At 44.2% G+C, this 26,171-nt stretch overlaps 2 protein-coding genes across 9 annotated transcripts in view; one reads left to right on the top strand and one right to left on the bottom strand.

Moving 5' to 3' along the window:
- UNC45A (unc-45 myosin chaperone A) overlaps positions 1-6,195 on the top strand; it is a 63,431-nt gene extending 57,236 nt beyond the window's left edge. Inside the window, exon 20 of the mRNA XM_077263557.1 lies at positions 3,547-6,195. Coding sequence (XP_077119672.1) covers positions 3,547-3,819 — 273 coding nt within the window. The 3' untranslated portion in view covers positions 3,820-6,195. The remainder of the gene's footprint in view (positions 1-3,546) is intronic.
- Positions 6,196-18,557: 12,362 nt separating this feature from the next.
- Positions 18,558-26,171, bottom strand: part of PRC1 (protein regulator of cytokinesis 1) — a 33,326-nt gene continuing 25,712 nt past the window's right edge. For 3 of the 8 annotated variants that reach the window (XM_077263552.1, XM_077263549.1, XM_077263551.1), the window contains exons 14-15: positions 23,383-23,423; positions 18,727-20,917 (exon numbers count right to left, since the gene is read on the bottom strand). In XM_077263552.1, the coding sequence (XP_077119667.1) occupies positions 20,869-20,917; positions 23,383-23,423 (90 nt within the window). In that variant the 3' untranslated portion in view covers positions 18,727-20,868. Of the gene's footprint in view, positions 20,918-21,993; positions 22,009-23,382; positions 23,424-26,171 lie in introns of all 8 variants that reach the window. The other 5 variants (XM_077263553.1, XM_077263555.1, XM_077263550.1 and 2 more) reach the window with 3 other exon arrangements.

The following is a 26,171-nucleotide window of genomic DNA, read 5'->3' as shown; positions in this document are numbered from 1 at the left end:
GTCACAGCTGCCGGCTCCACCCGCTGCTCCACCGCTCGGCTCCCCCTCCCCCGCTAGCTTTCTGGACAGTGACTCGTGTATAAGCCGAGGGGGGCATTTTCAGCACAAAAAAAGTGCTAAAAATCTCAGCTTATACACGAGTATATACGGTAATTCCAGAGAGCGCAGAAACACTTTCAATCCGGTTACTTTTATTCTTATCCATGTACTTACTTGGATAAGTACTGTTTAATAATTTGTTCAAAGATCTTTCCTGGTATAGAAGTAAGGCTCACTGGCCTGTTGAGTTCTGGCTTCCTCTTCTTTCCTTTCTTTGAAGATAGGGACAACATTTGCCCTTCTCTCATCTTCTGGGACTTATCTTGTTCTCCAGGATTTTTTCAAAGATTTTGGCTAGTGGTTCTGCAATTTCCACTAACTCTTTTCAGTTCCCTGACCATCTCTCTTTTTATGGATAGTGTGGATTCTTTTATTCCTTTGATGGCACCATGATGCTCAGTTGATGTTACAATTGCTTTCTCAGAGAACACAGATGCAAAATAGGAATTTAGATGCTTCAGTGCTGCACAAATATTGGTCTTGTCTCACTCTAGACATGATGACAACCAGCACAGAGAGTTGTTTTCGGGATGCTAGCTGTGTAACCCCTGGCTTCTTTACCTTTCACAGATTAATATGTAGAGTATTATCTGCTGCACTTGGAGGAGCAAAGCAGATGGTGAACTTTACATGTGAGCGATCTGTTCTTAGACCAGTGTGTAGTAGCTGTAAAGAATACAAAACCATAATTACCTTGAAGGATTAGCTAAAGCTTTTAATGCTGATTCTACAGTAGATTAAGCTGAAGATTTAGGCTAAAATTAAATCTCGGCCCTATAGTTGGCAAATGTAAAATTGATTCTTTGTAACACATCTTTATTGGATGTATTCCTCCTGCCTTTCAGCATGTTAGGCTACTTTCACACTAGCGTTAACTGCATTACGTCTCAAAACGTCTTTTTTCAGAAAAAACGCATCCAGCAAAAGTTTTTGCTGGATGCGTTTTTTCCCCATAGACTTGTATTGGCGACGTATTGCGACGGATTGGCATACGTCGTGTCCGTTTTACGACGGATGCGTCGAAATTTGGCCACACGTCGTCGGCAAAAAACGTTGCTTGTAACGTTTTTTGTCTCCGCCTAAAAAACGTGTCGCGACGCATCCTGCGGCATACGTCGTTGGCTACAATGGAAGCCTATGAGCGACGGATGCGTCGGGACACGTCGTACGACGCAATGCAGCGCTGCAATACGTTTTTTTACACTGAGCATGCTCAGAAGCTGGATTTTGTTGCCAATTGGCCAGACACCCCCAAATCTATATAAACCTGGCCTGGGCCTTCAACCCCACATATGCCAGCAAGACCCAGAGAGAAGACTGCCAGCCACAAGACCCCAGCCAGCCACGTATTTAAGTGCCACGTATATAAGTGCCACGTATATAAGTGCCACGTATATAAGTGCCACGTATATAAGTGCCACGTATATAAGTGCCACGTATATAAGTGCCACGTATATAAGTGCCACGTATATAAGTGCCACGTATTTAAGTGCCACGTACTATAAATACTATAACTACGTGGTTATACGTGGCACTTATATACGTGGCACTTATATACGTGGCACTTATATACGTGGCACTTATATACGTGGCACTTATATACGTGGCACTGAAATACGTGGCACTGAAATACGTGGCACTGAAATACGTGGCACTGAAATACGTGGCACTTAAATACGTGGCACTTAAATACGTGGCACTTAAATACGTGGCACTTAAATACGTGGCACTTAAATACGTGGCACTTAAATACGTGGCACTGAAATACGTGGCACTGAAATACGTGGCACTGAAATACGTGGCACAAATACGTGGCACTTATATACGTGGCACTTATATACGTGGCACTGAAATACGTGGCACTGAAATACGTGGCACTGAAATACGTGGCACTGAAATACGTGGCACTGAAATACGTGGCACTGAAATACGTGGCACTATGACTGTCAGAAAATGTTCATTAAACGGTTAGGGGTGAGGTTAGGGGTAGGGTTAGGGTTTGGATCCCTTTATCATCATCCGTAGTTCATTAATCGGATGTATCCAGAGTCGCCTCCGTCTCCGTTGCTGCAGAAGCATCCTCCGTTTTTCCGCTGCCGCCTCCTCCCGCACTATGATATCCAGGCGATTCGTCTCAAAGATAATGTCGGTAACCAAACTAGCAATGCTCACAAGAACACCTTCCATCGCTGCCACAAAACTAAAACCCTCAAAGATGAGCTGTAAAAACAGTAACTATATAGTTTTCCATATTTTCCAGTAGCCAATCAAATTTGGGAGCCTCCCATTTTAAAAACGGATCAGTCGTAAAAACGGATGCAACGGATGGTAAAAACGGATGCAACGTATGCAACGCATCCAGTATTTTCGACGGAAACGTTTAACGGATTTGCGACGGATCCGTCGAAATGCTGTATGCGTTGCATACGTTTTTCACTTTTTTGACGCATCCGTTTTTTCGGCAAAAAAACGGATTTGCGACGTAATGCAGTTAACGCTAGTGTGAAAGTAGCCTTAGTTGGTATTTGCACAAGTTAAATATTTGCAGTAGAAATGACTGCACTAAAAATGCATCTTTTGTCAGGAAAAATGCTGCATAAAATCTTTTTGGTTGTTGTGCTTTTTTTCTCCGTTCATTTGAATGATTGAAAAACATTGCAAAAACGCTGAACGAAGTGCCATGCTGCAGAATCTGCAAGGAAAAATAAAGCAGCTTGTGCCTGAGATTTTAGAAATCTCATTTGGTGCAGAAGGTTCTGCTGCAAATACTGAACATGTGCACATATTTATGTCACATCTGTAGACAAGGTGCACAGATGTATTTCCCAGGATTGGTGTTCAACATGGCAGTTTGGAATAGGGTGCACCAAATGTATTAGTGCAGTTACTATTCCAAGCAAGTATAGATGCTCGGTGCACCCTTGTGTGGAGAAACAATTAACTGCACCTTCCCACGTACTTATTTTTCCTCTATTTTCACCCACCTTCCCATTCTTTTATTGACAGAGCTTTCTAGAGCCAGCAATAGCTGGAAAACAATTAGGTGAAAAGGTGTAGTTAAACGAATTGCCCCACCATGGTGCATCGGGCGCCTGCACTTTGTTGGGCGCCTGCACATTTCCAAAGGAAAGTAGTGGACAACCTATTTAATGATTGTGATGCATTTTTGGGACTGTCCATCCACCAGAATGTGAACTCTTTGCTAGCAGTAAGCTGGTAGAGCTTTTCTCTACACTGTTCGGTTTTCTGGCATAGCTTATACTAAATTGGACATGAGTTAGTTGACCCGGCTTTATTTGCCAAGCCACACATTTTTCTAGGGGCTGGCACTAAAGGGGCAAACTGGTTTAGTGACTTTTTGACTGTAGAACTCTAGTGTAGATGACTACCCCCACAAATTTTGCTCTCTATTTATGTTGCGATCACTGGTGAACTTTCTCATTGCAGACTGACCACTGGTTAGAGATTCTTCAGACCCTGCTTCTAAGTGAGAATACAGAGCTTCAGCATCGTGGAACTGTCACTGTCTTAAACATGATGACTGCAGACAAGGAGTTGGCAGAGAAGTTGATGGAGAGCGAAATGTTTGAAATTCTTACTGTTCTTGCAAAAAACGAAGAAGACGAAAAGAAGCGGCCTGTGGCTCGAGCTGCACAAGAGTCTTTAAACAAAGCGGTTGAGTATGGACTTATTAAGCCCAACCTGACTAGTAAGGACTAAGTCTTCAAGACTTGCTCTTGGTTTACTCTATCATTCTATGCAGAGATTTTTTACATTTTGCTATTCACTGACAGCAAGCCGTGATCTCAAACATCAAGGGATTGAAACCCACAGTGCAATGTAAAGTTGGAAATGGTTTCATTATTCAACTCTACATGAATAAAAACCCTTTTACGTACTTCGGTCATTCTGACTTAATCCAATCTGTGCAGTAAAATGAAAATCAGTGACCAAGTAATTTCCTAGCTGAAGGCGGAGTGGTTTTGTTGCGGTCACGGAGGTAAACATTTACCCATGGTTTACAAATATATGTCTTAATATACAGAGTTTTGTTACCTTACAAAAGGCTTTTTCCCCCCCAAGAAATAGCACTTTTTAAATTCTGAATTCTTTCTTCTAAATTGTACCTTCTGCTAATGTAATTGCAGCAATTTTGAGCACATTAGGGCAGTTCTTGCTGCTGTACCGTCTGGGTTATTCATTAAAATGTCAGCAATAATCGGCCCTGTTATGAGTCAGGAATGGAAATAACTTTTAGATGTTTTTTTTTTTTTTTAAGTGGTTTTATTTTTGCAGGAAAGAGTCCAAACTGGCTAAACGCTGTACAGCTCCAAGGTAATAACTGCAGAATAGAGAAGAGATAAATAAAGGGAACTGTCAGCAGGTTCATGCCACCTAAACCATAGGCTGCCTTAGTACAAAGGACTATGGATTTCATCCAAGATGGCTGTTTTGTTCGCTAATCTAAATAAATTTGGCACATCTTACTCCATCAAACTTTTCATCAAGAGACGTGCATCTCTTAATAAGCTTTGTGCATCCTTCAGATGGCATGCGCCAGCGTAATGAAAATATACGACATACATTCTGTTGAATCTAAGGGGTGGGCGCAGTCAAGCCCTTCTTCCAAGCTTTTTCCTTTCCAAATAACCTTCCAAGTCACGCAGTTTGAATAGTGCTTGCTCTACTGGCTGACAAGCTAATTACAATATCAATATATATTCAGCAAAATTGCATAAAAGATGCCCTTGCAAGAGGTTTGCACAGGCCTTTCAAACCTCCACCTGGTGTCCCTCCAGGCTATAGTGTAAGCTAGCCATATACAATGGATTAATGGTAACCAAACCCACCGAATTTTGTGAGACCAATAATAATGTGTATGAGGCTCTTCAGCTGACAAGACTTGCCAGAACGATTGGGCGATTGGATTTCAACATGCCCAATCATTTTCTTCTGGGAGACTAGCTGCCACCCTTGGTGTTTGATTAATTTCCCTGTCACCAGTGAGAACACGTATCCCTATGGGTGGGCATGCACCTGTATAAGATGAATAGATTGGCACCTATCCAATATAACCAGCAACAGGAGAGAGCATAGATAGTGGTGAATATAGAGATAAGGAAAAAGATTGACACTATCCTGGTCTTGTGGTTACTAGGACCCCCGCATAGTCATAATGTATGTCACTGGGATCTGGTGGTTACAAGAGATACCCAGGATGCTAGCATATGAGTGGCCGTTGAGGACGTCACATTGCCCTGGACTGACTGCCAAGGGGGACAAAAGTGGCTTCTGCAGCAGCTCAGCGAGACTCTTTTTTGCTTATCTCTAGTGTAATACATAATGCCAGGATCACATTTTATTTTTTTACTTGTCTATTTTTATGGTCGTCCCATTTTTTTAATGCACTAAATGCTTTGGTTGTGGAAGAGAAGCAATGTGAAGAGTTTTTTTTTTTTTTTCCTACAAATACTTGTTAATCAAGGTTCACCCTTAACTATTTTATCCCAATCATTATGATAATTACTAGAGTGATCATAAGAATTTACTATTTACACACATGATGTATTGTCAGGTTGATTACATCTTTTTGGGAAATGAAAATTGGTGTAAATAAATTAACTTTCAGTATTGTGCCTTTCCCATATGTCAAGTTCAGACAGTTCGTATGCAGATAACTCGCTGCACTCTCGAATAATTATACAGGAACGGCATTGCTTTAGGGTGTACCAAGAATAAATGCATCTAGTGCGTGACACATTTCGAGGGGCTGTCTTTGTGTAATGCTGAGAGCCACGTGCACTTATTGGCTGCTGCAGGACCTCATACACCTTGCATTTTATAAAATGACTCCTTTTGCTTTAAAACATGAAATGTACGTACTGCACTTACTATTCCACTGTCTGGCCTCTATACATTCCTTGTGTTGTCCGCAATTGTTCACATTTGACTTGTTCCATGTTTTCTTTCTTCATGTTTCCATTCACAGCTTATTTATATTCCATTCTTTTCATTCAAGCAGAACTAGGATGTGCCTTCGATTTTTGTCATTTGTGTTATGATGTTAAATCAATAAATCTATTTCTGATCAAATAATCACATTCGTTATTTTGTTACTTTTTAAAAAAAAAAATTGTGAATTATCTATTTAAAAAAGAACTATGGCCTTGTCATATTTGCATTGCACTACAACAGTGAAGCCAGGCCTACTAATCAGAAGAGGCGTCTCGTATGTGGACAGGTACTAGTAGGTTTTCAGGTCTCTGGTCTCGCAGCCTGGACTATTGACTTGCCTGGTCAGGATGATTCGCCCTCACCTTTCCAGAACCACTCCTTTCTGGAAAACAGATTATCTTTTTGAGAACCTTCAGTAACAGAGGCCTTCCGGGATCAAAGGTCACGATTGCTTGCTGGTTCTGGGTGGCTATCTTGGAGGCATACCAGGTTAAGAATAGAACGCGCCTCCCCCTGGGAGTAAGGTCCACTCTACCCGAGTGGTAGATGCCTCCTGGGCTGTTCGCCATTGGGCATCCACCTTAGAGCATTCCAAGACGGCGACATAGTCTTCTATTCACACATTTGCCAAGTTCTACAGAGTTTCTACCCTCACCTTGGCAGATACCAGCTTAGGTAGGACAATCTTGCAAGCATCAGTGGTGAATTCTCCGATCTGAATGAAGTTTGTACTGTTTTCCCTCTCCATGGACTGGTTTGGGATGTCACAAGGTTTACTGTGTCCCCCCCAATGAAGTGATAGAGAAAACAGGACTTTTTGGGTTACTCACCATAAGATCTGTTTCTTGGAGCCTTCAATGGGGGACACCGCACCCACCCATGTGTAATAATTATAGGGGATAACTCAGGAGACTCTTTGCGTGGAACAAGACAACTACAGGACACAGTTTTATAAGTGGTAAAGTCTATATTATCACACGGTGATTCAAACCGGTGCAGAGAGAAACTCAAGTCCACAACACTTGGTGCAAATATCAAATGCAGCTCAGCAGTCTATAGGAAACTTCAGAGGAAAATGCAATCACGCAGAAAGTCTATGAAGCGCAATTCTTGAGGATACTTGACACGAATAAGTCCTTGCTTAGTCCAAAACACAGATAGATATGCTTATAAGGCAGTTCAAATAATATCTTAGCTCAACCAGGGAGGCCTGGGTAATAGTCTCAGGTTCTTGCAGAGCAGCAACAGCTTACATGTCCAGCAAATGCAGATGGAAGTAAACACGAGCAGCAGATGAAGGAGGATTACTGGAACTGGTGTATGCAGCAGGAACTCAGAGCAGAGTTGCAGGATAACCCCACAGGTTCACAGGAGCAGGTATATAGCCAGGGAGTAACCAGAGGTCAGGAGCTGGATGCAAGGCAGAATACTCTAGCACAGACTGAAGGCTGGGGTGGAGTTTTATAGCAGGAAGACACAGTGCACATGAGACCAAAGACGCCATCTTGGAAAAGGGCAGTAATGCTCAAAAGGTAATAAAAAAATGTTCAGAGTCCTGACACCATGTTAGACAATTGTATTGTTTTCTTTCTATTGTTACAGTTTTGGGTTTTGAGAGTCCTTAGTGGTTGAATATGTGATTCTTCAGAATTTCTTTTAGTCTTTGCCTGATGAAGAGACCTGTGTAGTCTCGAAAGCTTGCAATTTGTTACCATCTTTTCAGTTAGCCATTAAAAGGTATCAACCACTGAGGACTCTCAATTCTAAATATTTTTCTATCTACTGGCTAACACGGTACCGAGATATATATCTTTCCTCTATCAAAATTGTTGGGTCTGGTGTCTCTCACCTTCCTCTTGACAATACCCCATAGGTTAAGGTCAGGAGAGTTTGATGGCCAATCAAGCACAGTGTTACTGTTGTTTTTACACCCGGTATTGGTACTTTTGGCAGTGTGGACCGGTGCCAAGTCCTGCTGGAGAATGAAATTTCCATCTAAAGAAAGCTTGTCGGCAGAGGGAAGCATGAAGTGTTCTAAAATTTCCTGGTAGATGGTTGCGCTGACTTTGGTCTTGATAAAACACAGTGGACCTACACCAGCAGATGACATGGCTCCCCAAACCCATCACTGATTGTGGAAACTTCACACTAGACCTCCAGCAGCTTGGATTGTGGCCTCTCTCTCCACTCTTCCTCCAGACTCTGGGACCTTGATTTCCAAATTAAATACAAAATGTAATTTTATCTGAAAACAACACCTTGGACCACTGAGTAACAGTCCAGTTCTTTTTCTCCTTGGCCCAGGTAAGACGTTTCTGGCGTTGTCTATTGGTCATGAGTGGCTTGACACAAGGAATGCGACACTTGTAGTCCATGTCCTGGATATGTCTGTGTGTGGTGGCTCTTGAAGCAATGACTCCAGCAGCAGTTCACTCCTTGTGAATCTCCCCCAAATTTTTGAATGGCCTTTTCTTAATCCTTTCAAGGCTGCCGTTATCCTGGTTGCTTGTGCACTTTTTTCTACCACTTTTTCCTTCCACATAGCAGGCACAGGCCACATCTAGCTCCGTCGTGTCTAGAATGGAGTTGCTCCTGTGAAGTATGATGTCAAGGGAAAGGGAGAAGCCTCATGGATAGAGATGTGAGGGGGAAAATGAGAGACGTGAGCTGCTGCTGCAGTATAAGGCTCTGTATAGGGAAGAGTGAGGCGCTGTAGGTGGAGGTTGTGCATAAGGCCACATTCACAAGTTCAGTATTTGGTCAGTATTTTAGCTCAGTATATGTCAAAACGACAAGTGGGAGAAAAATACAGAAGTGGTGACGTGTTTCTAATAAACTTTTCCTCCAAATTTTAGCTTACAAATACTGAGGTAAAAATACTGTCAAAATAATGTGTGAACGAGGTCTAAAGGAGAAAAGTGTGGCGCTGCAGAAGAAAAGGAGTGTGAGGTGCTGCCGGAGGAGGCGACTATAAAGGAGAAAAGCTGTGCTGCAGAAAAATGCTGTGTATAAAGGAAGAGCGTGAGGTGCAGGAGGAGGCTGTGTAAAAAGAAGGAGCTTGAGGTGCAGGAGGAGGCTGTGTATAAAGGAGGAGCGTGAGGTGCAGGAGGAGGCTGTGTATAAAGGAGGAGCATGAGGTGCAGGAGGAGGCTGTGTGTAAAGGAGGAGCGTGAGGTGCAGGAGGAGGCTGTGTATAAAGGAGGAGCATGAGGTGCAGGAGAAGGCTGTGTATAAAGGAGGAGCGTGAGGTGCAGGAGGAGGCTGTGTATAAAGGAGGAGCGTGAGGGGCAGGAGGAGGCTGTGTATAAAGGAGGAGCGTGAGGTGCAGGAGGAGGCTGTGTATAAAGGAGGAGCATGAGGTGCAGGAGAAGGCTGTGTATAAAGGAGGAGCGTGAGGTGCAGGAGGAGGCTGTGTATAAAGGAGGAGCGTGAGGTGCAGGAGGAGGCTGTGTATAAAGGAGGAGCGTGAGGTGCAGGAGGAGGCTGTGTATAAAGGAGGAGCATGAGGTGCAGGAGGAGGCTGTGTGTAAAGGAGGAGCGTGAGGTGCAGGAGGAGGCTGTGTATAAAGGAGGAGCATGAGGTGCAGGAGAAGGCTGTGTATAAAGGAGGAGCGTGAGGTGCAGGAGGAGGCTGTGTATAAAGGAGGAGCGTGAGGGGCAGGAGGAGGCTGTGTATAAAGGAGGAGCGTGAGGTGCAGGAGGAGGCTGTGTAAAAAGGAGCATGAGGTGCAGGAGGAATAAGGCCCCTTAACTGCCGCCGTTAAAGTTGTATCGGCAGTCGTTAAGGGATTAATATTGTGTTAAAAAACAACAACTTTTGCTTCAGCAAAATGTCACTGTTAAACCTGCGAGACGCAACACAAGCCGCAGAGCAGGATATACTATATACAGGGGGAGATGACACACAGGTATACACTGAGGGGAAAATGAGAGGTGTGAGTGCAAAATGAGGAGTGATCGGAAAATGACAGGTGTGAGGGGGAAAATGAGAGAAGTGAGGTGCTATAACTAACCACAGTTAGTTACTACGCCCAGGCAACACTGGGCCAACATTATGCTGGTGGGTAGGGTTGAGCGAAACGGGTCGGCAATTTTCAGAAGTCGCCGACTTTTGGCAAAGTCGGGTTTCATGAAACCCGACCCGACCCCTGTGTGGGGTCGGCCATGAAGTCGGCGATCTTCTGAATCTGGAATCGGAATTCCGATACCGATTCCCGATATGTTTAAGATATCGGGAATTGGTATCGGAATTCAGATTTAAGTGTAAAATAAAGAATTAAAATAAAAAATATCGCTATACTTACCATCTGATGCGCCCTGGTACTAAGCGGGAACCTTCCTTCCTTAGAATCAGCCTTCCAGGACCTTGCGGTGACGTCGCGGCTTGTGATTGGTCGCGCGGCCGCCCATGTGACCGCTCGCGCAACCAATCACAAGCCGCGACGTCACCGTGACGTCACCGAGGGTCCTGGAAGGGCTGATTCTTAGGAAGGAAGGCTGCCGGAAAGAAGCAGGGCGCGTCCGAGTGTGAGTATATACCTAATAGGAATATACTCACCCTCGGCTTCTTTCTGGCAGCCTTCCTTCCTAAGAATCAGCCCTTCCAGGACCCTCGGTGACGTCACGATGACGTCGCGGCTTGTGATTGGTCGCGCGACCAATCACAAGCCGTGACGTCACCGCGACGTCACCGCAAGGTCCTGGAAGGCTGATTCTAAGGAAGGAAGGTTCCCGCTTAGTACCAGGGCGCATCAGATGGTAAGTATAGCGATATTTTTTATTTTAATTCTTTATTTTACACTTAAATATGGATCCCAGGGCCTGAAGGAGAGTTTCCGCTCCTTCAGACCCTGGGAACCATTGGAAATCCAATGCACTGCATTGGGTTTCGAGTTTCGGCCGACCCCGACCCCGACTTTTTTATAGGATCGGCCGATTTCACTCGACCCGACTTTTGAAAAAGTCGCGTTTCGTGAAACCCGACCCGATCCTATAAATGTAAAGGTCGCTCAACCCTACTGGTGGGTATATTCCTATGTTAGTTCTAAATGTCTATACAGCCTGCTTTAGAAATGTTGCTGATTTAACTAATTTGGTAAGACATGCACAAAACACATAAGTGACAATATAGGAGCAGTGCCACTGATACTATAATTTTACCCAATGGAGAAGCCAAGTACGAGAAAATCTGACAGTTTAGTCAAAGGTTCATCAGTTTACGAGTATACTCGCTCATCACTAATAGTTATGTCAGATCACTCAGTTACTTGGTTTCATTAACTAAATAAGTAGACATTACTGTGTGTATGATCAGTGTGCACAGTAGTAAAAGACAAGTAGCAACATTTTCACAAGCTTTCATGTTCTCAGCCTTGCTGCTGTAAATACCAGTGTGGTTATTAGTACTTCTATGGGGGTAATGTGGTCTTAGGGTACTGTCACACTCTGCAACTTTCCAACGATCACGACCAGCGATACGACCTGGCCGTGATCGTTGGAAAGTCGTTGTGTGGTCGCTGGAGAGCTGTCACACAGACCGCTCTCCAGCGACCAACGATGCCGAGGTCCCTGGGTAACCAGGGTAAACATCGGGTTACTAAGCGCAGGGCCGCGCTTAGTAACCCGATGTTTACCCTGGTTACCAGCGTAAAAGTAAAAAAACAAACAAACAGTACATACTCACATTCCGGTGTCCTTCAGGTCCCTTGCCGTCTGCTTCCCGCTCTGACTGAGTGCCGCCGTAAAGTGAAAGCAGATCACAGCGGTGACGTCACCGCTGTGCTCTGTACTGCCTTACGGCCGGGAGTCAGTCAGAGCGGGAAGCAGACGGCAAGGGACCTGACGGACACCGGAATGTGAGTATGTACTGTTTTTTTTTTTTTACTTTTACGCTGGTAACCAGGGTAAACATCGGGTTACTAAGCGCGGCCCTGCGCTTAGTAACCCGATGTTTACCCTGGTTACAAGCGAACGCATCGCTGTCACACACACCGATCCAGCGGATGACAGCGGGAGATCCAGCGACGAAATAAAGTTCCAAACGATCTGCTGCGACGTACGATTCTCAGCGGGGTCCCTGATCGCTGCTGCGTGTCAGACACAGCGATATCGTATGGATATCGCTGGAACATCACGGATCGTGCCGTCGTAGCGATCAAAGTGCCACTGTGAGACAGTACCCTTATGGAATAACCTTCAATGGATTCTTAAAGGGAATCTGTCAGCATATAATATAAAAGAATACACCAGCGCTACCTCACCAGAATCACTGAGCCGCAGGAAACAGGACAGATAGGAGCTGATACTGTCAAATAGAAAATACAATAAATATAAAAACAACTGGATCCGCGCTACAGTGATAATGAAACATATAGGAATATACACTGAGTGTATACCAAAATGACTTCAGAGTACTCTGCTCGAATAATGCACAATGTAACAGTAAAATATAAATGAATACTGTACTCCCCAGCACAACACAGAACCACAGTAAACCGACCTCCGCTGATCCAGACTTGGACCTAGAACCAGGGATGTAAATGTGCCTAGAAAACCAGTACCAGTAAATAAAAATTGCGGACTCACCGTGATGTCATTGTAGCTCGGTGTGGAGTGATAGATGTGGTCCGGTTTAGATGGTGGGATCCGTCGGGTGGGTGTGCAGGCAGACAAACGGACGAGCAGGGAAGAACAACCGCAGAGCAGCGTGCAGTGCGGAAGCTGCGCAGAGCCAGGGACAGCTCCGGCCGGTAGCGTCCCTGGGTACGAGCGGGAAAGAACAGAGGGATGTTACAGCATAGTGGAGGGGATTTTATGAAATCCCGTGTCCACTATGCGTGGTATCATGCACCCGGCGGCCCTGCGATTCCGGACATGCTGCGCGTCTTTTTAGATCGCAGCATGTCCGTGTATCTTGCGGCGACGCTGCGCCGCCGCAAGGTAAATCACAGGGCCCTATGTGTGGGGCGCGATGATCCCGGATGTGTGCAATGAACACATCCGGCATCATCGCGTCTCCAGAAGGGGGCGGAGCTTTCGCCGGAGCAAGTCTGCCGCTCCGTCCAAACTGCTGGCCATCCTGAAAGTGGACACATATCCTTAGGCTGCCGTAACACTATCAGTATTTGGTCAGTATTTTACATCAGTATTTGTAAGCCAAAACCAGGAGTGGGTGATAAATGCAGAAGTGGTGCATATGTTTCTATTATACTTTTCCTCTATTTGTTCCACTCCTGGTTTTGGCTTACAAATACTGATGTAAAATACTGACCAAATACTGCTAGTGTGACGGCAGCCTAATAGTTCTAGTAAAGTGGATGGGATTTATAGAAATCTCCTGCCCTCTCCTACCCTCTGCGCTTTTATTTTATTAAGTATAATCTGACCTGGGTGACCAGAAAATTGCCCACACGGAAAATTGCCAATTGCAGCATCACAAAGTTTCAGATCTATGATATTTGAGGTGCAAGGTGAGGATGTTCACATGAAAAATGCCCACAGACTGAATTATAGTTTAAATGCTCTGCAGGACAGGGGGATAGTATGCATGTATAGGTGAGATGCTCTGCAGGGCAGAAGAATAATATAGAATTATAGGTGAGATGCTCTGCAGGACAGAGAATAGCAAAGAGATATAGGTTAAATGCTCTGCAGGACAGGGGGATAGTATGCATGTATACGTGAGATGCTCTGCAGGGCAGAAGAATAATATATAATTATAGCTGAGATGCTCTGCAGGGTAGAGAGTTTAGCAAAGATCTATAGGTTAAAGGCTCTGCAGGACGGGGATAGTATGCAGGTATACGTGAGATGTTCTGCAGGGCAGAAGAATAATATATAATTATAGGTGAGATGCTCTGCAGGACAGAGAATAGTATAGAATCAGGGCCGGTGTTAGGGGCAGGCAGACCAGGCGGCTGCCTAGGTCCCCGCTCCCCCCAGCTAGCGGCACATCACGCAGCCGCTATGGGGCCCCTGTGAGTCGGGGGGCCCACCTGCCGCCAGCACCGACTCCCCCGCATTGAAATATACCGGCGTCTGCCGGTACAGTTCAAAGCAATGATGGAGGGGACAACGTCACCTGACGCTCCCTCTCCCATCATTCCCTGCTCTGCCTCTGACACTGCGGACGCGCGATGACGTCATTCGGGGGGGGAGGGGAGCGTGGGATGTGCTGTATACTATACGGAAAACGAAGGCTAGCGCTCGACTTCTGTGGAGGTGACGGTGCTAGTGAATGGAGCCAGTAGTCCCATCCATAATAACATTTATAATCACTGCACTCGTACAGGAGGTTTGCTTCAAGTGGATAATTTATTGGTGAAAAGTGAGGTGACAGGAAAATATTAATGTTTCGGCCAATCAGTGGCCTTGATCACAATGTCGCCTTTCGTAGGTTCTTTTCTAGAATTTGAACATGCAGCATCTTTGAGGTAGATAAATATGAGGGTGTATACATACAATCCACACTGAGGGAAAAGACAATTTTTTGCACTGGGGTCCAAAAGACGCCAAGGTAAGATTTATAGCCAAAAGAGGATTTGGAAACAAGTTTGTTGGTGGCACAGCTGCTCCTTCTGCTCAGACACGTCTGTGTCAGCATCTCCCACTTAGCCACCAACGCTGGCTCCTGCAGCAACTCCAGGGAAACTGCCTGATCTGCAGGCACAGCTGGGCCACCAACAGACTGGTTTCCGAACCCTCTTTTGGCTATAAATCCTCCTTGCCTGGATATACACTCACCGGCCACTTTATTAGGTACACCATGCTAGTAATGGGTTGGACCCCCTTTTGCCTTTAGAACTGCCTCAATTCTTCGTGGCATAGATTCAACAAGGTGCTGGAAGCATTCCTCAGAGATTTTGGTCCATATTGACATGATGGCATCACACAGTTGCCGCAGATTTGTCGGCTGCACATCCCAAAGATGCTCCATACAAGGCAGGATGGATCCATGCTTTCATGTTGTTTACGCCAAATTCTGACCCTACCATCCGAATGTCGCAGCAGAAATCGAGACTCATCAGACCAAGCAACGTTTTTCCAATCTTCTACTGTCCAATTTCGATGAGCTTGTACAAATTGTAGCCTCAGTTTCCTGTTCTTAGCTGAAAGGAGTGGTACCCGGTGTGGTTTTCTGCTGCTGTAGCCCATCTGCCTCAAAGTTCGACGCACTGTGCGTTCAGAGATGCTCTTAGGCCTACCTTGGTTGTAACGGGTGGCGATTTGAGTCACTGTTGCCTTTCTATCAGCTCGAACCAGTCTGCCCATTCTCCTCTGACCTCTGGCATCAACAAGGCATTTCCGCCCACAGAACTGCCGCTCACTGGATTTTTTTTCTTTTTCGGACCATTCTCTGTAAACCCTAGAGATGGTTGTGCGTGAAAATCCCAGTAGATCAGCAGTTTCTGAAATACTCAGACCAGCCCTTCTGGCACCAACAACCATGCCACGTTCAAAGGCACTCAAATCACCTTTCTTCCCCATACTGATGCTCGGTTTGAACTGCAGGAGATTGTCTTGACCATGTCTACATGCCTAAATGCACTGAGTTGCCGCCATGTGATTGGCTGATTAGAAATTAAGTGTTAACAAGAAGTTGGACAGGTGTACCTAATAAAGTGGCCAGTGAGTGTATATATCTCAGCATTTCCACTGTATCACCAATGCCGACCAGCACTGTATCTCCATTTAAACACGGACATGTCCTTTTTTCAAAACCAAATATCAATCTCATTGCCTGTCGGTGCACACTGTATGCATTCCTACCTTGGCGTCTTTTGGACCCCAGTGCAAAATTTTTTTTTCACCTCAGTGTGGATTGTATGTATACACCCTCATATGTTATTTACTATGGGGGAGGCTGTGTTATATACTATGCGGGCTGTGCTATATACTGTGCGAGCTTTGCTATATACTGTGCCAGCTGTGCTATATACTATGCAGGCTGCATTATATACTATGCGGGCAGTGCTAAAACCAGCCCTGTATAGAATTATAGATTAAATACTCTGCAGGACAGGGCGATAGTATGCAGGTATACATGAGATGCTCTGCAGAACAGAGAATAGTATAGAATTATAGGTGAGATGCTCTGCAGCACAGAATGGCGGCGAAAACTGCCCACACAGAAAACTATCCACAAGTTTATTAAGAACAGTTTATTAAGGAGTTCTAATAACAACAATAACTTAAGTTTATTAAACAATCATTGCAAACCTGCAAATAACTAGCTGCCGGGTGATTGTCCTTGACTTCCATTGAAATACAATACAGCACAACACAGGCAGCAAAGAAAATGCAGGTTCTCCAGGTTCGGTTCACTCATCCCTAGTCCCAGAGTACGGATTCTGTTCTTAGGAGTTGTCATTCCACTGTGCTAAAAGCATTGCCACTCTCAGTGTGGTGTGTGTGGGCCTAGAGATCCTTATTCCACTCAGTGTGGTGTGTCTGGGCCTAGAGACCCTTATTCCGCTCTCAGTGTGGTATGTCTGGGCCTAGAGACCCTTATTCCACTCAGTGTGGTGTGTGTGGGCCTAGAGACCCTTATTCCGCTCTCAGTGTATGTCTGGGCCTAGAGACCCTTATTCCACTCTCATTGTGGTGTGTGTGGGCCTAGAGACCCTTATTCCGCTCTCAGTGTGGTGTGTGTGGGCCTAGAGACCCTTATTCCGCTCTCAGTGTGGTGTGTATGGGCCTAGAGACCCTTATTCCACTCTGTGTGGTGTGTATGGGCCTAGAGACCCTTATTCCACTCTGTGTGGGCCTAGAGATCCTTATTCCACTCTCATTGTGGTGTTTCTGGGCCTAGAGACCCTTATTCCAATCCACTCTGCATTTCCTTCCATCCTATGCCTGCCTGCACCTGCAGTATATGTGTATGATACATAACTAGGTGGGATCTGTTCACTCTTACTCTTGGTAGCCATAAGTGGACAGGGAAGGAAGTGCAGGCGCCAGTTTCACTGCCACTGAAATCAATGGGAGAGCGGCACTGCTATGGGACTTCTGGCTCCTCTGACAGAATCTCACCTTTCTGCGGTGCCTTCTGGGTTTCCAGGACCATCTATCTCAGCCCGCAGCACCCCGCTTTTGGTGGGCACCCACTGAGATGATAATGTATTAGATCTGACCTGCAGTCCCATGTAACTCCAGAGATAATACAGTGATTCTTTTGCGGGTACTGATAGCAGTGATGGCTCCTCTGGATCACACTGCTGCTGGTTCTGCATGTGCTGCTGTTCTGGGCTGGTGGGAGGAGTAAGGCAGAATCAGTGAGAGATGAGAGCAGACTAGATCTATCTATTGCTGAGAATGACAGACTGCTACAAACCACAGATCTTCAGCATGTTTGCAGTTTTGCACTAGGTCAGCTGTAAATCACAAGTTGATCACACATCATGTGTCACACATCATGTGAACATCCTCACCTTGCACCTCAAATATCATAGAGCTGAAACTTTGTGATGCTGCAATTGGCAATTTTCCTGTGGGGATTTTTCAGGGAGCCTCTGACCTGTGGTGCGTGTTTTAAATCTGTCAATTTCTCTTGCAGTTACGCCGAGTTTTCTGTGTAAATTTCCCCATAGACTTGCATTAGACACAGAAGTCCACAGGTTTATATATAAAAAAAACAACACACATGCGTGTTTCGTGGCATAAATGCATAAAAAAAAAAAGCATGTAATCCGCACCTACCTATATCAAAGGTTTGTCACAGCCAAATACCAAGTAGTAACAAAAAGTAACAAAAACAAAGCAGTTCAGTTTTATTTAAAGCATGAGACCCCAAGAGATGGAATTATCCCATCCACCTTCCCCCTTTTTTATTTCATTGTGATGCACAATTCACAAGAGATTTCAAAGCTTAGATCTGGTCTTTGATAAATTCAATCAAGACACTAAACTTTTGCTCTGCAGAGTGGCTGCTCTGAAACAATGTAACTACAGATTTTACATGGAAAGCTCCTAATGAATATTGTATGTGTGAGTGCCATCGTTTCATCCCGAATAGTCGGATTGTGCTCCACTTACCGTGCACAAAGCTTCCAAAAACTGAGGGCTCAGCACTAGTTCAGACATGATACAAGTATAACATAGAAAGATAACAACCTTTTCTGCATTACTACTGAACTTAAAGGTTAGTAAAGATTGCTATACAATATGGGGGCAGTGCAAACGCCCCGGGGTAACATGTAAAAGGGGTGGCAGTTCTGGACGAGCAATTCTGGAATCAGATATGACATCTGTATCTGTTAGTATTACAACGGACTTGCTATCAGGTCTACAGGCCAGTTTTTATTGTATACCCTCTGCCCCCTGAGTGCTGCCATACTGTTCCAGAGATATGGACCCTTTTATTTGCTGCTAATGTTTGCGTTCTTCTAATTATGCAGAGCAACCTAAAGACGTTCCCAGAGCCCTGTGAGCCACGCTCCCTTGGTAAAGACCATAAAAATGATCTGTAAGTAAGAAGGCTAAAATTAAATTTTTTTTTTTTTTTTAAAGTATTACTCGGAGGAGTAGCAGGAATAAAGTAAGAGCGGGTCACTTTTGACCTGATCACAGAAGCTCTTTAAAAGGCTAAATACCCATAGACACCGATAATAAAGAAGAGCAGCGGTAATGGGAGAAGACCGTACACACAGGAAACAAATGCTCATCACCAGAGATCGCTTTAACATGGTACATTTAATTTACTATACAAGACCTGTACAAAATGTCCAAAGCAATACATCAGGCACATTACCCCAAGATAGGTATTTTTTTCCTTAAATGATGCTGTGGAATGGGTCTTCAAAGCCATGAAGAATACGCTTTTTTTTTTTTATATAACATTTCCAAGTTTTGCCATTTGTAACTTATTCCCTACTGATATAGAAAGCCTAATCTGGGGCCAGATATTTACATTTTTCTATATGTGTCATTAAAACCCAGGGCGAAGTGGACACATTGTGCAGGCCTTATGAAGAACCTGTACGCCAGAGAATGGAAAACACCAATTAGAGAGAGTCCCAATGTCACGTCACACCCTGCGCCAGGTATCCGGCCCGGCTGGGGGGTGTACGCACATGATTTCTCATAATTGGATTTTAAGAAATGTCTGAACAAACTCTGTTTAAAGGTAACCTGTCAGCCCCCCCATGTCCTCCAACCCAGCAGCATTCACCCATGTATGAGCAAGTGCCCTGCCTGACCAGCCCTGTATAATGGTACTGCGTGAAAACAAGGTATATGTCCCCATTTGCTATGAGAATGAGGGCTTGACGCACGGTGCTTGTCCGGAAGTTTAGAAGATGGCTTCCGGTCAGGCACAGTGTGAAGCGGAGAAGCATACACCTGACTTCGGAGACACAATGGCGCTGCTGGAATAAGCGTCGTGCATGTGTGAGATTAGTATGAGTGGCAATGAAGCCGCTTGTGCAAAATGTTATCACATCTACAGGGGCGTGATAACATGGAAAGAGGGCTGACTAGTCTGCAGCAACCAACACCCCATCTACTAGTCACAGCCCTCATTATCATGGCAAACGGAGACATTATATTTTTTTTATACCTTGTTTTCACGTAATAACCTATACAGGGCTGGTCAGGCTGGGAATTTGCTCATACATAGGTGAATGTTGCTGTGTTGGGGGGCTGACAGGATACCTTTAAGTGTAAAATAAGGCTCTGCTCACATCTCTGTATTCTTGTTCCATTATGGGAACAGAAATATAAAAAAATAACCAAAGTACTGGACCCCTCGACTATAAAAGGGGTCTGTCTGGTTTCATTTGTTCTACCAGTCATGCTCCGCTATTCTGACCAGTTTTATGGCCGGATCTGTGAAGGAGACTCTGAACAGATGTGATCAGGGCCTGCACTGATAAGCGTTCCAACATTCATTACCCAGCGTCAGACATTTCTTAATGTAGCATCAGCTCTAGATAACAATGTGTAAGAGTTACAAATCAGGAGTATTGCAGAGTTAAAAATTGCTGTATAAAAAGCCAGCTTATAAAATAAAGGTCCTTGGTGATCATGGACGGCCCTCGCTGATCTGTTCCAGCCGTGATCACGGTCCTATGGGACCTGGACTCTCACATATTGAGCGCACTGCTGCAGCCAACCTGGGATCATTTGCGGTAAAAATAAATAAATAAAAAAAGGATTAAAATTAATTAGACTATTCAATGTTTTTGTATTGTATATTCCCATTAGGTCCAGTCATCTCTATGGACTTCTCGATCAGCGTAGTATTACTTTGTCACTTCTAGCTTAGATCTGTCCCGGCACCGAGGGGGGAGAGGTAAAAATTAAACGGTATATAAAGTAGTGTTAAAGTGTCCAAAGACGCCATTTCCACAAGACGTTAACATTTAAAAAAATAAAAACCATGTTGTGACACCTCTGTAGTGAAAAAGAAAATACATGTGCAAAGTGTTCATAATAGTCGCCGAACCAAGAACCGTATATACAAACAAAATATAATATGCAACCTCGTGGTGACGGCAGAAGCAGAAGCGGAGTACAGAATATATCACTGCTAACTACCGGCTGGGAGATCGGCCAATCTTCTGAGGTCACCGAAAGATCAGACGCCATTTATTAACACAAGCTAAAGAGATGAATTTACAGTGCAAAATTTAGCAAGGACTTTGGCGCAGGTTCCCCCTCAAAAGCAGAGTCCTGGGAAGCAGCCTTCATCCTGGGAGACCACCTTAATATATACACTGTGGCCCCTCATAGCGATGCAGAATGTACACGTGTCGTTAGGGCCAGCTCAGTCCTCCGATGTCTGGACAGCATGTTACATGTGTGTTATGGTGGAGTTCAGAACTCGGGGGTTGGCGTTAGGTCTTGTAGCTTTTGAAAGTTCTCGCTGTAAAAGAGGAGGAAAAAAAATAAATTACTGCTGAACAAAAAGTACAAGAGCACCATGATAGAAGGGGGCATGCAAAGCAGGTATAGGAAAATGCTCATGAAATTGGGGTCAGGTGCTTAGAAGGGGTCTTCTCATCTATCTCCAGGAGCTGCTTGCCGGGGTGGGCCGCTCCTGACGACTGACAGTTTGGACCATCGGTATATGATTGAGTTGCTGGTTCTGTGATCCTGCAAGCAAAGCCAGCTTTACAGGATCCGGGGGCACTGAAGCCGGCAGGAAGCAGCCCCCCAGCGTCACAGCCGCACAAGAACGCTTTATAGCAAAGCGGCTGAAAGGGCCTAGCAGGCCGGCTACCACTGAGAATGCAGGGGAGGCCGGTAACCTAGGCAACAATCAGAAAATTATAAAATTAAGAGTAAAATAAGAAGCACTTTGCAAGCGGTTCGAATTTCAAAGATGAGACAACCCCTTTTAAGCTATTGGTAACAGCTTACCAGAAACATAAAATATCAAGAAGGAATTAGGCTCCGTTTACCCTGCAGTCGTGGCTTCTGATATTAGGGATGTGCTAATGGAACAATCGGTAAAGGTCCCATCGAACCATACAGGTGCATCAAGTCTGAGTGTTTTTTTTTTCTTTGAATGATATTCGGACCATCCAAAAGCAGAGTAAACGGAGCCTAACTTTTCTGTTCCAGAAAGATTCTTTGTATTTATTTCTTTTGGGGGATTTGTACATCAAACATTTCTGAAATGTGCGGTTCTGGATAGTCCTTTCAGGAATGTTATAAGGCTCTCCGTTTCTTGCAGTCTTACTGATTATTTGCTGTAATAGACCAGGGACTATAGACAGTACAGTAAAGCAGGCATGTGTATTAAGAGGTCAGATGTTGCCACCATCTTTACATCAAAGATTTTGTAGGACTTTGTGATCAAATCCTGCAGAGCCATGTACCAATGTGACAAGGGGAAATAACATACACAATGGTCACACGTGTCTAACAAACCTTCCAGATAACACTGATGTCAGCACTATTAGGTCACAGGTAATTCCCCTCTTATGGAGCATTTACTCTCAGACCCAGAGTCTCACAAATCCATCACATGTCTGGAAAAATGATGGACCCGAGAAGGAGATCTGGGAAACTCCGAGCATGGGGCAGGCGCTATACTGATCTGTTGTTGGAGATCAGAATATGATGTACTCAATGGATCGGTGTGCTGCCCAATAACAAAATATATAATAACAATATACACAGCGCGTGAATGCAGCCCAAGACTGTGTTCACTCTACTTATAAGAGAAGGCCTGAGGATCTGGAGGATCCCCTGTATGACAAATGACATGATTGGATCTGTTGAGTTTCATGGTGATGACTCCGTTCTAAAACCCAGCACCCTGCAGATTTGTCACTTTTACCAAAAGCAATGATATGGCGGTGGTGCTAACAACAGTTCATTCTAACAATGAATTTGATGAGAAAGAAATAGGTACATAAAAAAAATATATATATAAGCCTAGGCCAATAATATAGGTGGTAAAAAATGGAAAACAGTGCTTAAAAGGAAATCAATCAGCAGGTTTTATATTATGTAATCTGAAAGCAAGATAATGTAGGGGATGAGAAACCGATTCCAGTGATGTTTCACTGGCTGGTCTGCATGCCATCGCATCTCTGCTGCAGATCTAGCAGTGCTCTGAATGCTGAGAACTAGATAACTCTGCCCTCGCCACTGATTGGCAGCTTTGTGCACAACGCGCATTGACAGAAAGCTGCTAATAAGTGGCGGAGGCGGGGCTACACAGCAGGAGGACTAGGAGACACCAGACAACTAGTCCTGCAGTGACAACGTGCTCTGTGTCGCTGTTTCCATATAAAATGTGTTTTGTCATCAGATTAAGTAACATCACTGGAATCTATCAGCAGCAAAAACCTCCTGACAGATTCCTTTATAAGGGCAGGTTTAATACACTGAGTTGGTTATGTGGTAAGGGGGGTTAGGGGCAATGTAGCAAAGAAGCAAAAAGAGAAATGGACATAACGATGACGTGAAAGATGGTTAGAAAAGCAGAGATAAGACAATAGAGAGCGGTATTAATACACAGTAACACAGGTAGTCATGTTAATAGAGCCGTTACACAGAAGGTTAATACTACAGCAAACAAAACTCATGGTACAAAAACAGCGACACAGTCAGGTCCGAGACTCTGCCTAGAAATAATCTACATTCCATACAATATAATGAAGGTCACTGCGGTGAGCAGAGGAGGTGGGGTGCTGCCTTATATGATATGTGCCTGGAGTTAAAGATGGAGGTCACTGTTAATATCCCTCCACCACTGTGGGTAGCCAGAGAGGGGGTTAGACAGGTTAGATGACACCTTCGGGGGAAACAGCAGCTCCGAGGACAGGGAGATCCCACCTGCATGCACCAGGTATGTGTAATGTGGTGGATACAGACCTGGAGATTATGGCTGTGGAGTCAATATGTGTGGAGTCCCTCTATAAACACAGAACACGGGTGAGAACATGGAGAGATTAGCCAACACATTTGGTCTTGTGAATTTACAATGTGTTTTCTGTGTGATAATGTAATATCCTTATACCTGATGTCAACTGTAAAACGTGCAGGTCTGTGAACCCCTACGTGCCAATGCCCTCGCCCATTTTATTAGTCTATAGAAGGGTTCTGTTATTTTATTATGTGATTTACATTATCGCCATTATTATGCTGGGTAGAACTACCTTAATAGAAGAATACACAGTACTATGGCAGTGCCCCGGGCCTTTACCCTAAGGGGGCACAGTTATCTTATGGACGGTGGACATTGAATTCATCCCCATTGTACGTTTGATTACCCCTTGTTACCATTGCTGTGAGCATTGGTCTACTCTGTGGGACTGATTTCTCATTTAGCTCGGTCTGTGACCTCAAACATTCCTAGTAAATTCAAAATGGATTTATGGCACCAGAAAGGTTAGGAATTGCTCCAAGTCATCAGTCCATAATGTGCCAGGACAGGACAATGCTACAACATGTGCCGACATAATGAAACGTGAAAATTATCAGCTCCATAGCAAAACATTTTTGTGGATGTTGCTGAATGATGACTAATTTGCGGGGCCATGAGTGAACATACTACGGTAAAACGGAGGTGGTCATCAGTGGCCTACCCTAACTTCTGTATTACTAATAGTAATGTGTTTTTTTACATTGTTTTATCATTTCAAATAGGTTTTAAGGGATCAACAAAACATAAATTTATTAAGGTAGAATTTAAATAAATGGTAGAAAAATGGCAGAAAGCACCATTCCCTACCTGGTGAATTCCCTGCTGTTCCACCATTCCTGACCGGTCTCTATTCACCTCCCTACAGCAGACAAATGCAGTCTTCCACTGTAGCCAAACATTGATCCTGGTGGTTTAGTGCCCTTCTCTAAGACCAATGATTGGCGGCAGCGGAGATAAACGGGGATCAGCAAGGAGAACCAGGCAGGATTCACCACGTATGTAATGATTCTTGTTATTTAATATCAAATACTATCTTTAGCCTAATTTTGGTAAATACCAGAAACCCCCTCTAAAAGGTCGCAATAGCCATTGGTTTATATTTTCCTTTCCACTATGAAACCTTCATAAAGTAGTTATATCTAAGTAATACAGTAGCAAGCCGGACTTAAGAGCAAGTCTACCCAAATAGTATACAAGAATGTAAGCAGTGTTTCCGGGGTCTGTAGGATTCTCTCCAGAAAAGGGAGCATTTTAGAAGTAAAACACTTACTGCTCTACATTAGAAGGGCAATATCACAATGACCGCTCAATATATTTACTACTTCTTTGTGAATATTATAAATGCTTAAAAGGTGTATTCTCGAGTTGTCTCTTGTGCCGTTCATGGCTCTGCAGTCCCCCTACTTCTTGGTTGCTGGGGGGCACTCCTCCCTGACTGACAGTTCTGGTCAGTTTCCTGCTGCTACTTTCATTGTTCTGAGTCTACGCAGTTATCATTAAATTTGCATATAGAGATTACAGTACATTTAGAAAACCTATCACCACGATTTTGCAATGTAAAGACATGCCTGTAATAGCACTGTAATGCAGATTAAATTGATATATTTGGTGAAGAAATCCACTTTGTTGTTCTTTAAATCAGCTTTTGACATTTTCTGCTAATTTGATTTCGGTGCAGAGTCTGGACTGTGCATTGGATCTTCTCCTGTCTGCGATTCCCCATCCCATCAGCTTGCGTACAGTCTGTGAACCATCTGCCTCCTCTGAAATCTCAGCAGTGACCTGTCATTCAAAGACCTGAGGCAGGTAGAGGGGCCAGGGAAGCACAGACATGGAGGAGTACACTCCAGCCCCTGTGCACAGAAATCTAATTAACAGAAAACGTCAAATGGTGATTAAAGAACAACAAAGTGGAATTCTTCAACAAGGGTATCCATTTAATCTGTATCTGTATATAAAAGTCATTACAATCATGTCTTTACTTTACATTACAAAATTGGAAACTGGCCAGACTGGGGAAAAGGGATTGTGATTATGCAGGATTGAAAAAGGCAGTTTGGTCAGGAGCTGAAATGCAGGGAGAGGGTGGGGAGCATCTAACTGCTGGAGAAAGCTAACTGGGATCTTAGGAGTTAACTCCTCTCCTGTAATGTAGCTAGTGCACACAATGGCCAAACCCTGGTGGCCGACCTCCATGGAAACAAACTGTACACTATGCAAGATAAAAGCTCCCATTGCAGGGGAATGACAGCAGACAGAAAAAGCAAGTCGGTTTCAAATTTCACCTACCCATCCTGCCTATACCGAGTATGTACTCATGCTGAGCTGTAATCTACCCTCTCCCATGCTATGGCACTGCTCCATTATTATTTTTTCTAGCAGCTATGGGTCTTTCATTATAGAGGCATATTGCTATATCTAGGCAGGTTATGGGTTGGTGCCTTGGCCTGTTAATTATGGCCAATAGGAATGCATGTCTGTTCCCCCGTGTTGCATCACTGTACCTTATCTGGTGGTTTTAATGCTGTTTAATAAAATTTATAGTTTTATATGGGACTTTATGGCTGCTTGGTTTTTCTTCTTTTCTTGAGTTATGTTTGGCAGCTGGCCCCCATTTGTCCTTGATGCATATTTACTACTTACTATTCTTATTATGGTAGATTTGTAATTTACACATTTATTTAATATGCTTGCTTCAATATTATCCTCTCCTGTAATGTAGCTAGTGCACACAATG

This window comes from Ranitomeya variabilis, chromosome 5 (assembly GCF_051348905.1).
Source record: "Ranitomeya variabilis isolate aRanVar5 chromosome 5, aRanVar5.hap1, whole genome shotgun sequence".
Taxonomy (NCBI): Eukaryota; Metazoa; Chordata; class Amphibia; order Anura; family Dendrobatidae; genus Ranitomeya; species Ranitomeya variabilis.
This window is presented reverse-complemented; position numbering and strand designations above follow the sequence as displayed.